Source organism: Chiloscyllium plagiosum, chromosome 38 (genome assembly GCF_004010195.1).
Source record: "Chiloscyllium plagiosum isolate BGI_BamShark_2017 chromosome 38, ASM401019v2, whole genome shotgun sequence".
Classification (NCBI taxonomy): Eukaryota; Metazoa; Chordata; class Chondrichthyes; order Orectolobiformes; family Hemiscylliidae; genus Chiloscyllium; species Chiloscyllium plagiosum.
The window spans coordinates 14448320-14463351 of NC_057747.1; the positions used below are offsets into that span (position 1 = coordinate 14448320).

General features: G+C 40.3%; 1 protein-coding gene and 1 long non-coding RNA gene across 5 annotated transcripts in view; one reads left to right on the forward strand and one right to left on the reverse strand.

The window, feature by feature from the left end:
• The window catches only part of LOC122541856, a 59429-nt gene that overhangs the window by 31060 nt on the left and 13337 nt on the right, over window positions 1-15032 (forward strand). The window lies entirely within an intron of this gene.
• Window positions 1-15032, reverse strand: part of LOC122541852 (salivary plasminogen activator beta-like) — a 40156-nt gene that overhangs the window by 11263 nt on the left and 13861 nt on the right. For 2 of the 3 annotated variants that reach the window (XM_043678913.1, XM_043678911.1), the window contains 3 exons: window positions 11458-11568; window positions 4426-4600; window positions 3513-3601 (listed from right to left, as the gene is read on the reverse strand). In XM_043678913.1, coding sequence (XP_043534848.1) covers window positions 3513-3601; window positions 4426-4600; window positions 11458-11568 — 375 coding nt within the window. The remainder of the gene's footprint in view (window positions 1-3512; window positions 3602-4425; window positions 4601-11457; window positions 11569-15032) is intronic. The other variant, XM_043678912.1, reaches the window with a different exon arrangement.

Genomic DNA, 15032 nt, shown 5'->3' on the forward strand with positions numbered 1-15032 from the left:
AAGAGGGAGCCAAGGGATGGGCAAGTGGAGATGCACTGGCTATAGTTTTTTTTTTCAGTTGTTCATGGGATGTGGGCATCCCTGGCTCAGCCAACATTTATTGCCTACCCTTAATTGCCTTGGATGATATTGTGCTGCCTTTGATGCTGTTATCCTACCTTCTGGAACATCTGCTGTCTTGAGGTGTAGAAACTATACCACAGTGCTGTGAGGAAGAGAGTTTCAGAATCTTGATCCAGTGACCTTGAAAGATCTGGGATATAGTCTAAACTCAGGATGGTATGTGGCTTGGAAAGGGACATGCAGGTTTTTGTGTTCCCAACCATCTGCTGCCCTTGTCCTTTTAGAAGGTGGAGATCGCAGGTTTGGAAGGAGCTGTTGGAGAGGTCTGGGCAAATCGCTGTGATGCATCTTTTTATTGGTATATTTGCTACCAGTATTTGTCAGTGGTGAATGGAGTAAACATTAAAGGTGATGCAGCCCTCATCAAGCAGGCTGCGTGGTCCTGGATGACATTGAGCTTTCTTGGTGTTTGGAGCTGCACCGTTCTAGACTAGTGAGAGTATTTCATTATATTCCGAACTTATATATGGTGGATATTGAGGGAACTGAAGATCAATTACTAGCTACAGAATTCCTCGCTTCAATCTGCATTTGTGGCCACAGTATAGTATAGTTGAGTTTCTGGTCAGGATGTTGATAGTGGAAGAATATTGAATGTCAAGGGGAGATAGTTATATTCCCTCTTGCTTGAAATAGTCACCTGTAACATTTGTGTATCATGAATGTTAATTGTTACTTGTCAGTCCAAGCCTGTTAATCTGGTTTTGTTGCATATGGTCAAGGTAACTTCAATATCTGAAGAGCTGTAAATGATGCTCAACATAGTGCAATCATTCCCCATTTCTGACCTTGTGATGGCGATGGGGGGGGGGGGGGGGGGGGGGGGGGCTAACTGATGAATTGATGAAGTAATTGAAAAGAGTTGCTCTGACAATATTACAGTTAGTGGCTCCTACAGTGATGCACTTGGACATAGATGATTGACCTTCAACAATCACTGTCAACAACTGAATGCTTGGAATGTCTCCAACCAATAGAGAATTTTCCCAGGGTTCTCCTGATTCCAGCTTTGCTGGGACTCCTTAACGTGAAACAGCGTCAAATGCTGCCTTGGTTCGGAGGGCTGTCATCCTTATCTGACCTCGAGTTCAGCTCTTTTGTCCTTTTTTAAGTCAATGAGGTCAGGAACTGAGTGGTACTTCTGGGACCCTACATGAGTGTGTCAGGGAGCAATTGCTGTGCAACTGCTGCTTGACTGCACTGTAGATGAACTATTCCATCAATTTGCTGATGAAGAGAAGACAAACAAATTGGTAATTCATCAGGTTGAATTTGTCCTTAAGTTTTGTGGACAGGACATCCTTCGGTAGTTATTCACATGAATTAATATATGTCAATGTTTGGTTTTATGTGCAGGGAATTCTGGAGGACAAGTCTTCTGTGCAATTGCCAAATGTTGTCAGAAGCCATAGTCTTTTCAGTATCAAATCATTCAGCTATTTACTAATATCATGTGGAGTGAACCAAGTTTGGCAGCTGTGATGACAATCTCAATTGTAATAGCTGCCAAGAGCGATGCCAATTTTAGTTACTGAAATATTGTATTGCTTACTTATATAGCGTCTTTTTTTTTGTTTAAATGTAAGTCTTAAAACTGGAAACCTCACATCTTTTGTTTAAAGTTATTTGTCACATAGTAATGGCAACAGTGCAGTGCAATTAAGAAAGCTGAAGAGAAGTGGGCGGCATGGTGGCTCAGTGGTTAGCACTGCTGCCTCATAGCGCCAGAGACTCGGATTCAATTCCCGCCTCAGGCAATTGACTGTGTGGAGTTTGCACGTTCTCCCCGTGTCTGCGTGGGTTTCCTCCGGGTGCTCCGGCTTCCTCCCACAATCCAAAAATGTGCAGGTTAGGTGAATTGGCCGTGCTAAATTGCCCATAGTGTTAGGTGAAGGGGTAATTGTAGGGGAAAGGGTCTGGGTGGGTTGCGCTTCAGCGGGTCGGTGTGGACTTGTTGGGTCGAAGGGCCTGTTCCCACACTGTAAGTAATCTAATCTAATCTAATAGTGTAATAGGGGAGTGTGGATTTGAGCAACTCCAAATTGTGCAAAAACGGAAATGTGGAAATGGGTTAAAATGGTCGTTCGAAATAAAGAAGAATCAAAGTTGTTTATTTTTGAGAAGGTGTTGTTGATGGCATTTTTCAGAAGGAGAGAGAGTAAGAAGTCAGATAACACCAGGTTATAGTACAACAGATTTATTTTAAATCATACAACCTTTCAGAACACAGCCCCTTCATCAGGTGCAGTGAGAGGGGCCAAAGGGCTGCGCTCCGAAAGATTGTTTAATTTCAAATAAACCTGTTGGACTATAACCTGGTGACATAGGACTTCTGACTTTGTCCACCCTAGACCAACACTGCCTCTCCTTTTGATGTGGAGATACCAATGTACCAGAGAAAAGTAAACCATTTACAATGTTAGCTAGTGTAGTAATTAAGAAAGGAAACTTAGTTGGTCAGCAGTATAGTATAGAGGCATCAAAGACAATTGAATATGGAAATGGAATGAGAGGAGAAGAGAAACACTTCTTGATGCTGCAGTCCTTCAAATTGGGAGGAATGGCCATGACAGGAAAAAAAAAGTGTTCTATTAAAGGGAAGGGTTTCAAAGCTAGAAAATGTGGAATTTAGTTGAATGGATTAATATCTAGCTGAAAATGTGTTGCTGGAAAAGTGCAGCAGGTCAGGCAGCATCCAAGGAACAGGAGAATCGACGTTTCGGAAACAAGCCCTTCTTCAGGATTAATATCTAATCAAGCATCACAAATAATCGAGAGCCAAAGGTTGGATAGTTGTGAGTATGAAAATCGAATTTCTTGGGTTAATCGAGAATATATTCCAGGTATCGTGAAACCCAGTGGAAAGTTTTTTTTTAACTGGGTGGATTGTCCAGGGATAGTCAAGTGCAGTAAAAACAACTTGGGGTTGTGCAATAAAAACAAGAATTTAAAATGAATGGTGACAGAATTTGACCAGGTGCAGTGTCAGTGAAGGTTAGGTGTTAGAAGTGAAGGAGAATCAGATGGACAGTGGGAGAAGCTGATGTGTAATTGATACAGCCTGCATTATGGGAAATGTATGAGGAGAAAGTGAGGTCTGCAGATGCTGGAGATCAGAGATGGAAATGTGTTGCTGGAAAAACGCAGCAGGTCAGGCAGCATCTAGGGAACAGGAGAATCGACGTTTCGGGCATTAGCCCTTCTTCAGGAAATGTATTCCATCCATCTAAACGTACAGGTAGAACAGATCTTTTATTACTCCCTGTACTTACAATAACCAGGCAGTCTGTTAATGTAACGATTACAAATTATTCATTTTCAGAAAATGTTTTCAAATTATTACTTTAAATAGTTTTCCAAGAGCAATTCATGATAAAATTTTCACTTACCAACTTTTTCACATTTGGAGATATCACAGTATTCCCTGTACATTGAACCCTGAACATAACACCAAGGCTTTTTAGCATGACCTGGATTCCTTTATAGTAGAAATATTTAAACAGTGAGAACACATTAGTAAACTGATGGCCAAGAAAATGAATTTCATTAATCATATGTAAACAAGTAGAAAGTGAGCAACACAAGTGAGTCAGTAACAGACTGACAGAAAAATATAGACTAATGTTTCTGATGGTACACCACTCATCAGAAAATAATGCAAATTCATGAATTGTTTTCACTTTCTACTAAGCAATTCCAGATTCTTATGGTATTTTTTCATATAGTCAATTTTCTTTCTACCTGGAAAGACATGGCCAAAATAGTCAAGATGAAAAGGTTATTAGGAATTTTTCTGGGGAATATCTATAAAGTCAAAAATACTTGGTCATTTTTGTAAGCTGTCATAAATGTTGTATTTAGATATTCCTGTAGGCTCAATTACTCTCACTTAATTCTCACATTAAAGAACTTTAACAATTTGATATGTATTCCTACAGCTGCTCAAATAAATTGCAGATGAGAAAACAAACAGTGATTAGGATTGACCAGAACTCTAAAATGAGGAGCTATTTCAGCTGTTTTAGAAATCTGGTTGTAAAAGTAATCTCATGGCATGTTACTTTATTTGCTATTATTAACAATCTTTCAATCATGAAATTTTCACAATAACACAGAGATTTAATTGTTAATAAATAAAATTGAATTTAGTTTTGAAAAAAATGGACCAGGAAGTCATTCAGGTTCATTTGGCTAGTTACATTTCAGAGTATCTCCTCCATTATTTTATTGTGATTTGAAATACAAATAAATCATTTCAGGCAGAGGGGCCAAATCACCCAAGTATAAAAAGACAAAATCTACCTGCAGTAGTTGTGACTTCCAAGACCCAACTTTAATGCATTTGACCTCTGTGCATTGTATTTTCTTTGAAGAACAGCAAATGAGTCCCATTGCAAGCATTCTTTGCCAGACAATGTATAGTCCCTTGTTCCCCTGTAATCTTTTCCATTGTCATTAATGCAATTGGATTTATTGTCTAAAAAGAAAAATAAGATATTAATGAGGTACATAAAAACAAAACACTGGAGTTGCTGGAAATACAAACCAAGTGCTCACAAAAAAAACTCGGCAGGTCTGGCAACATCCAATATCAATGATATTTTCTTTAGAGTTAAAGCCAACTGGATACACAAAATGACAAGCAATAGAAAGCTCAAGGTTACACTTGTGGACTGATCATAGGTGTTGCAAAGCACTAATCTAGTCTACATTTGGTTCCTCAATATGAAGGAGGCCACATTTTAAGCAAAGAATAGAGTACACTCAATTGAAAGAAATACAAGTGTGGTGCACTAATTAGTAAAGTTAGACAATATGGGATTCGGGTGAGCTTGCCGATTAGTTGTATGGTAAGAGACAGAGGGTGATTATAAATGATTTGGATTACAATGTAGGAGGCATGGTTAGCCAGTTTGCAGATGACATCAAAATCGGTCATGTAGTGGACAGTAAAGAAGGTTATCTAAGATTACGAAGAGGTCTTGATCAATTAGGTCAATAGGCTGAGGAGGGGCAGATTGGAATAACGTGAGGTATTGCATTTTGGTAAAATAAACAAGGGCAGTACTAATACAATTAATGGCAGGGTCCAGGATGGTGTTCTGGATAGAGAGACCTCGGGATTCAGGTACATAATTCTTTGTAATTTGCATAATAGGTAGACAGGGTGATTAAAATGATATTAAGCATGCTTGCCTTCATTGCTCAGACCTTTGAATATAAGATTAGATTAGATTCCTTACAGTATGAAAATAGGCCTAACAAGTCCACACTGACCCTCCAAAGAATAACCCACCCAGACCCATTCCCCTACCCTATATTACCCATGAGTTGACAATGGGCATACACAGGGAGAACGTGCAAACTCCACACAGACAGTGGCCCAAGGTGGGAATCAAACCCGGGTCCCTGGCGCTGTGAGGCTGCAGTGCTAACCACTGAGCCACCATGCTACCCCCCCATACAGGAGTTGGGACGTCATGTTGAGGTTGTACAGGATGAAGGTGGGAATCAAACCCGGGTCCCTGGCGCTGTGAGGCTGCAGTGCTAACCACTGAGCCACCATGCTACCCCCCATACAGGAGTTGGGACGTCATGTTGAGGTTGTACAGGATGTTGGGGAGGCCTCTTCTGGATTAAGTTATGCAGTTCTGGTTGCCTTGTTACAAGAAAGACATTCTTAAACTGGACAGGGTTTGGAAAAGTTTTACCAGGATATTGCCAGGAATGGAGGGTTTGAGTTAGAAAATGCGCTGGATAGGCTGGGACTTTTTCAATGGAGTATAGGAAGTTGAGGGACATCCTTAGATAGGTTTGTACAATCATAAGGGCCATAGATAATGTGAATAGCAAATGTCTTTTCCCTGGGGTAGAAGAGTTCAAAACTGGGGGCATATTTGTAAGGTGAGAGGAAAACGTTTTTTAAAAGGGCATATCTTTTGTTTTAGAAACACAAACTGGTTTATGTGTGGAATGAACTGCCCAATGAAATGCAGGATAGAGGTATAGTTAGAACATTCAAAAGACATTTGGACAGGTACATCCATGGAATCACAGAGACATGCTGCATGGAAACAGACCCTTTGGTTCAACTGATCCATGCTGACCTGATATCCTAAATTAATCTACTCCCATTTCACAGCACTTGGCCCATATCCTTCCTATTCATGTACCCATCCAAATGCCTTTTAAATGCTGTAATAGTATCAGCTTCCACCACTTCGTCTGGCGGCTCATTTCAAAAATGCACCAACCTCTGTGAAAAAGTTGCCCCTTAGGTCCCTTTTTAAATATTTTCCTTCTCACCCAAAACCTATGCCCTCTGGTTCTGGACTTCCCCAACCCAGAGAAACTCCATTTACCCTATCCAAGCCCAACATTACATGATAAACCTCGATCAGGTCACTCCTCAGCCTCAGACGTTCCAGGGAAAACAACCCCAGTCTATTCAGCCTCTCCCTAAAACTCAAACCATCCAACCCTGGCAACATCCTTGTAAATCTTTTCTGAACCCTTTCAAGTTTCAGAACATCCTTCCAAAAGGAGGGAGACCACAACTGCACACAATATTCCAAAAGTGGTCTAACCAATGAAGTGTACAACCACAATAAGGCCTGTCAACTCCTATACCCAACACTCTGACCAATAAAAGAAAGCATACTAAACACCTTCTTCACTATACTATCTACTTTCAAGGAATTATGAACCTACACTTAAGGTCTGTTTGTTCAGCAACAATCTCCAGGACTTTATCATTAAATGTATAAGTCCTGCACTGATTTGCTTCTCCAAAATGCAGCACCTCACATTTATCTAAATTAAACTTCATCTGCCACCCCTCAGCCCACTGGCCCACCTGATCAAGATCCCATTGTGCTCTGAGGTAACCATCTTTGCTGTCCACCTCCAATTGTTGTGTCATCTGCAAACTTATTAACTACCTCCTATTTTCACATTCAATTCATTTCTATAAATGACGAAAAGCAATGGATCCAGTACCAATCCTTGTGGCACATCACCAGTCACAGGCCTCCAGTCCAAAAAGCAACCCATCACAACCACCTTGTGTCTTCTACATTTGAGCCAGCTCTGTATCCAAATGGCTAGTTCTCCCTGTATTCCATGAGATCTAACCTTGTTAACCAATCTCCCATAGGGTACCTTGTCAAACGCCTTACTGAAGTCCATATAGATCACATCTACAGCTCTGCCCTCATCAATCCTCTTTGTTACTTCTTCAAAAAACTCAATCAAGTTTGTGAGGTATGATTTCCCAAGAAAAAAAGGCATGCTGAATATCCCTAATCAGTCCTTGTCTTTCCAAATACATGTACATCCTGTCACTCAGGATTCCCTCCAACAAATTGCCTGCCACCGATGTCAGGCTCAGAGTCTATAGTTTCCTGACTTGTCCTTACCGCCTTTTTGAAATAGTGGCACCACGTTAGTCAACCTCCAGTCTTCCGGCACCTCACCTGTGACTGTCAATGATACAAATATCTCAGTAAGAGGCCTAGCAATCACTTCCCTAGCTTCCCACAGAGTTCGAGAGTACACTTGATCAGGTCCTGGGGATTTATCCATCTTTCTGCGTTTTAAGACATCCAGCACTTCCTCCTTTGTAATATCGACATTTTTCAAGATGTCACCATTTATTTCCCTGAATTCTATATCTTCCACATCCTTCTCCACAATAAACACTGATACAAAATACTTGGTTAGTATCTTCCCCATCTCCTGTGGTTCCACACATAGGCTGCCTTGCTGAACTTTGAGGAGTGCTATTCTCTCCCTAGTTATCCTTTTGTCCTTAATGTATTTAGAAAATCCCTTTGGATTCTCCTTAACCCTGATTGCCAAAGTTATCTCATGTCCTCTTTTTGCCCTCCTGCTTTCCCTCTTCAGTATACTCCTACTGCCTTGACACTCTGAGGATTAACTAGATCTCTGCTGTTTACACCTGACCTATGCTTCCTTCTTTTTCTTAACCAAAACCTCAATTTCTCTCGTCATCCAGTTTTCCCCACACCAAGCAGACTTTCCTTTCACCCTAACAGGAACATGCGGTCTCTGGACTTGGAACCTGACATACCCCTCTTTACATTACAGCCAGTCTTAGTATCAGAAATTTGGTTGTTTGTGTTACATTTTCATGAGTCCATCACACCTCCATTTTCCCAAACAGCATACTTTTTTGAGACGAGGATAGCCACACGAGACTCCTGTACTACCTGTCTCCCTCTCCTATCTTTCCCGCCGTAACCCATCTCCCTGACTATATCTAGTTTTTCTCCCTTCCTATAACTGCCATGAATTACATCCCATAGCTCCTCTAGATTCCTCATTGCCTCTAACTGCTGCTCCAACCGATTTGATAGGATGTCCAACCAAACACACTTACTGCAGACATAATCATCAGTATCATGGAAATGCTCCCTAATCTCCCACATCTGACAGGAAGGGCACCTCACTCTACTAAAGGCCATCTTTGAACTTTGCCTGAATTGGTTGGAGCAGCAGTTACTGGCAGTGAGGAATCTAAAGACCCAGAAAATAGCACAGGCTGACTGCTGTAAAAAACACTGTGCCTGGTTAACTTCGTACCTATGTTTTACATTTTAAAATTTTAATCATAAGACAGAGCTCAATAAAACATGTGACCAAAAACCATCCACTCTACTCACTATTTTAAAAAAAAAGAGAGCATGGTTACACTTCAAGCCATGCGCTTATCTCCTCCTGTGCTGTGAACTCTCCCTTGCAGGTTCCTCCAAGATCAACTGTGAATTTCACTGTTTGTTAATTTTTCTTAGACGAACTCCGACATCCAGAAAAACATGAACTCAAACAGCAAAGGCAGTAGCTGTGCAGATTCACTGCTGTGCCAGACAGCAGTGTACATTTCTTTCTCCCTCTCTCACTGACGAAGTAGTCTCTGCCTTTGTCTGTCTTCCTTCTTTTTGAAGTGCCATTGTTTTGATCTTTTTTCCCCAAAGTTCCAAAGCAATGCAACAGCTTATAAAACAGTAATTATTGTCCTGGAATTAATGGAAATCAGCTCCAACACTAAAAATACCTAAAATAAAATTGCGTTTGGAGGCATACAGGCCACATGCAGGCAGGTGGGACTAATTTAGTTTGGGAACATGGTTAGTGTGGACTAGTCGGACTGAATGACCTATATCCATGCTGTACGACTCTGACTCCACAAGTAAATCTCTGTTTAGTTGGAAGTAACTTTCGGGCCATATGACGAGAAGGAATGAGGTACCAAAATATCAAGTTACTTACATGTGGAAGTTAATTTTTGTATCTAGACTCATGGATGATGGTATCCTGCAGTGTGCTTTTGCTAAATAGGCACAGCATTACTTAGAATGTTTTCAACAAACACAAAAAAAACAACTTTAAAAGTCTTCATCAGGAATACATTCCCAATGAAGAATTTATACTCTAAACAAAGACTCTCCTGCTCTTCGAATGCTGCCTGACTGGCTGTGCTTTTCTAGCACCATACCTTTTGACTCTGATGTCCAGTCCTCACTTTCTCCTACTTTAAAAATCTGTCGATGGTCTCACATATATTTCATGCAAATAAAATAATGCAGAAAGTTATTAAATTCCAATTCAAAAGGAAAATGGAGAACTGAGGAAAAGAGTAGAGGTGTGCATCTAACCGAGTAGCTCTTTCAGGAAGTGACTCAGGCACAGTAGTTTGAATGGTATTTTGTGATGATACATTATGATCAAACTCATGTACTTTTCTATCTCTTAATCTCATTTAAATAATCCATTCTCCTGTATCCTCCACACTACAATCCTGAATTTCTCTAATAATAACCATAAATGGGAGATCTGTCCTTCGGCCCCACCAGTGAGGTTTTCAATTGCTTGTAAACTGTGTAACTCTACCTGATAATGCAAAAGTACACTGAAGGATATCATCCATCCAGGAATCGAAATGCAGAAATTAATTTCCAAATATAAGCAACTTGTTCTTTTGGTACCCAATTGTTTCTCACCATCTACGGCCGAAAAAATATTTCCAATTAAACTCCACCTACAGAGTTCTCTCTCACCTGAAGAAGTTGCTGTGTACATCACGTTATCACATTGATGCATTGAGACTTAATACATGTTACTGTGATGGATTGTGACTTCAGAATGATATCTCTGCTCTTTGTCATGATGTACAGCTTTGCCTTTATGTAATGCAATGCACCATTAAAATATCTGGTTGTAAGTTTGCTTGCTGAGCTGGCAGGTTTGTTTTCAGACGTTTCATCACCATGCAAGGTAACAATAACCAGTGAGCCTCCAGTGAAGTTTTGGTGTTCTGTCCCGCTTTCTATTTGTGTGTCTTGGTCTCTTAACGTGAGTGATGTTATTTCCAGTTCTTTTTCTCAGATGTTGGTAAATAGGGTCCAAATCAATGTGTTTGTTGATGAAGTTCTGGATGCCAGGCCTCAAGGAATTCCTGTGTGTGTCTCCGTTTAGCCTGTCCTAGGGTGGATGTGTTGTCCTGTTCAAAGTGGTGTCCTCCTTCGTCTGTATGTAAGGATATGAGTGATAATGGGTCACCTTACACCCGAAGTATCCTTACATACACATGACTTCGACTGGGACAACACATCCGTTCTATGACAGGATGAACAGAGACATGCATGCAAATTCCTAGAGGCCTGGCATTCAAACCAGAACTCCATCAATAAACACTTTGATTTGGACCCTATTTACCAATCTGAGAAAAAGAACCAGAAATGATATCACCCACCGTAACAGACCAAGAACACAAATAGAAAGCAGGACAGAACACCAGTGCTTCACCGGAGGCTCAGTGATGATTTTACATTGCACGGTGACGAAATGTCTGAAAATAAACCTGCCAGCTCAGTGAGCAAACTTACAACCTGAATCACAACCTGAGCTACAAATCTTCTCAAAAATTAAAGTATCTATTTTACTAGTTAATTTTCTATCAAATACTCAACAAAAATGATCAGAAATGATTTGATTTTTGTTTGGAATTTTGTTATGTGATCTTTCTCGGTTTTCTTTTTGCCCACTGTAACATTTGAGCAAATAAATTAGGTTGATTTCCAACAGTTTAGAGTCTACATTGTCCAATACCCCTTTTACATCTTATATATAAAGACCCTGCCTGCCAGTACATAGACATAAATGATGCAATGGTATTATGTTAAAAAGGACATTGAAGTTCTCTAGTTAAGATATAGTTAAGGTTCCTCACTCTACCCACAAAACTGAATACAATCCCATAATTTTACTCGGTTAAATGCAAATAAGGAGTTAGAATTCTGGACAGTAACATACCTATTTCACAGTGTTTACCCAGATATCCCTCAGGGCAATGACAGATATAATCCTTCGAATACACATACTGAGCACAGCTTCCTCCATTTAGACATTTGTTTGTGCTGCATTCTATGATTGTAAAAATTTGCAGTTAAAAATAGTTCTCAAAAATTAATATCACAGAGTTGTCATGTGTCATCATCAGAAAATGTAAACCTTGCATCCTTAGTTTTTATGTTTCAACTGAGATATTCCATTCAGGTTCAACATAAAGTTGGGCACAACCAGTATTCTGCTAATCATAATCTTGTCAACAAATGTCATTCATCTGTCACCCATGCTTGCTTCTTGATCTGATTTTAAATTCCTCACATTTGATTTCAAATCTCTCTGTGGCCTTACCCTCCATATTTCTGTAATTCTCTGCAAACAGAAATGTCCTCCAAATCTGACCTCCTGCTCAACTCTGATTTGATCAATGCTTCATTGGCAGACATAACTTCAGCTGCCCTGGCGCAAAGCACTGCAATTCCTCCATAAAATATTTCTGCTACTCTACCCTCTCCCTTTTTAAAAATACTTCATAAAGCAGACCACTTACGTGAAGAATTTGAAGATAAGTGCCAAAAATATTTTGATAGTGCTGTTGTTAAACATCTTGGGATGGACTATGACATCAAGTGTGCTATATGCTCACAATTTTTATTTACATAGTGTGTTTAATTTAGTAAACCATCCCTAAGAATTTCAAAGAAAGCACCATTAAACAAAACATGGCAATGAGCCACAGAATTCGGATGTGAATAAAGGAGGTATAGTTCGCAAGTTTGCAAATGACACCAAAATTGCTACTGTAGTAAACAACGAAGAAGGTTACTTCAAAGTACAACGAGATCTTGATCAGATGAGGACTGGCAGATGGAGTTTAATTTAGATAAAAGTGAGGTGCTGCATTTTAGTCATACAAATCAGGGAAGGACCTATACACTTAATGGTAAGCTCCTGAGGAGTTTTGCTGAACAAAGACCTTGGGGTGCAGGTTCATAGTTCCTTAATAATGGAGTTGCAGGCAGACAAGATCGTGAGGAAGACCTTTGGTCCATAGAAACATCAAAAATATGTGAAGAGCAGGCCATTTGGTCCTTTGAGCCTGCACCACCATTCAATAAATTCACGGCTGATCATGCAATCTTAATAGCACACCTAATTTCCGCCCTTTCCCCATAACCCTTTAGTCACAAGGGCCATGTCCAGCTCCGTCTTGAATAGATCGTAAGAACTGGCTCCAACAGCTTCCTGTGGGCAAGAATTCCCCAGGTTCACAAATGTCTAAGTGAAGAAATACTTCCTCATCTTAGTCCTGAATGGCTTACCACTTATTCTTTGACTGTGACCCCTTGTTCTGGACTTCCCCAAAACTGGGAACATTCTTCCTGCACCTAGTCTGTCCAGTCCCATCGGATTTTCTATGTTTCATGAGATCTCCCCTCATTCTTCTAAATTTCAGCAAATACAAGCCCAATCAATCCAGTCTTTCCTCATATGTCAGTCCTGCCATCTCCCTCAAAAGCAATAACATCATACCTCAGACTAGGAGACCAAAACTGCACACAATACCCAAGGTGTGACCTCACCAAGTCCTTAAGTAACTGCAGCAAGACCCCCTTCCTCCAATACTCAAATCCTCTCGCTACGAAGGCCATCATGCTATTAGCTTTCCTCACTGCCCGCTGCACCTGCATGCCAACCTTCAGCAATTATACCACCATGAAACCCAGGACCCCATGCATTTCACCTTTTCCTAAATTGCCAGACAGATAATAATCTGCCTTCCTGCTTTTGCAACCAAAGTGGATAACCTCATATTTGTATTCCATTTGCCCACCGAACCAGTCTGTCTAGGTCACTGCAGTCTCTTCGCATCTTCCTAACAGCATACACTGCCACCCAGCTTAGTGTCATCTATAAGTTTGGAGATATGGCATCAAATTTCTTCATCCAAATCATTAAAGTGTATTGTGAACACTGGGGTCCCAGCAGTGAACCCTGCGGCACCCCACTTGTCACTGCATGCCATTCTGGAAAGAACTAGTTTAGTCCAACTCTTTGCTTCCTGTATGCCAACTAGATCTCTATCCATGTCAATACATTACCTCCAATACCATGATCTTTAATTTTCCTTGTCTGAAATCATGTTAAAAGCTTTTTCAATTCAGATGCATAACATCTACTGAATCACCATGTTGGTTGCATCCTCAAAAAATTCCAGAAGATTTATCAAAGGGAAATCATGATTTCCCTTTAGTGAATCCATGTAAACTAGAACTGCTACTGTCACCACTTCCCAAGTGCTCAATTATTATGTCCTTAATGATTGACTCCAGCATGTTCCCCATCACTGATGTCAGGCTAATTGGCCTACAATTCCCCATTTTCTCTCTTCTTCCTTTTTTAAAGTGTGGAGTTACGTCAGCTACCCTGCAGTCTACTGCAACTCTTCCAGAGTTTGCAGAATGCTGTAAAATGAATGCTTGCTTTTATTGGTGAGTGCATTGAATACAGCAGTTCATTCATTAGGCCATTTCTGGAATACTGCATTCAATTCTGGCATCCCTGCTATATGAAAGATGTTGTGAAACTTGAAAGGATTCAGAAAAGATTGACAAAGATGTTACCAGGGTTTTTAAAATTATGAGGGGTAAGGATCGGGTGAATAGCCAAGATATTTTCCCCAGGGTAGGAGAGTCCAAAACAAGTGGGCAGAGGTTTAAGGTGAAGGGGAAAGAGTTAAAAGGGACCTAAGGGGCAATTTTTTCATGCAGACAGTAGTACGTGTATGGAATAAGCTATCAGAGGAGGTAGTGGAGGCTGGTAAAATTACAAGATTTAAAAGGCACCTGGATGCCTATCTGAATAGGAATACTTTAGAGAGATATAGGCCAAATGCTGGCAAATGAGACAAGATCAATTTAGAATATTTGTTCGGCTTGGACAAGTTGGATCAAAGGGTCTGTTTCCATGCTGTACATCTCTATGACTCTATGTCTCTTATGTCAGATGATCAAAAGGTTCATCATCTGACACAGGTTTTATGGATTGTTTTAAAAGAGGAAAGCAAGGTAGAGAGAATTATAACTGGGTGTGGGGAAGGGATTAGAGCTTTAGGCTTGAGCAAGTGAAGGCATGGCAGTCAATGGTGAATCAATGAAAATCAGGGATGCCCAAAACGCCAAATTAGAGGAATGCAGATATCTTGGTTTTAGGGCTAGAGGAGATTACAGAGACAAGGAGGGGCAAAACCGTACAGTTGGTTCTTCTATAATGCGATGGTTGCATTCTGGTACAATACAGTGCTAAATAAAAACTATGCAATAAAAATAGGACTTAGTGTTGGCAATGCATTCGCGTTACAACCAATTCATACTGATGAAACGCTATAGCAGAATGACCTGTAGAAGGATTTGAAACAAGGACGAGAATGTCAAAATGAAGATTGTGTTTGACTGGGGGTCAGTTTAGGTTAGTGATCAAACAGATATCACGGAAATGGAACTCAGTGTGAGTTAAGACATGGGTAATAAAATTTTGGATGA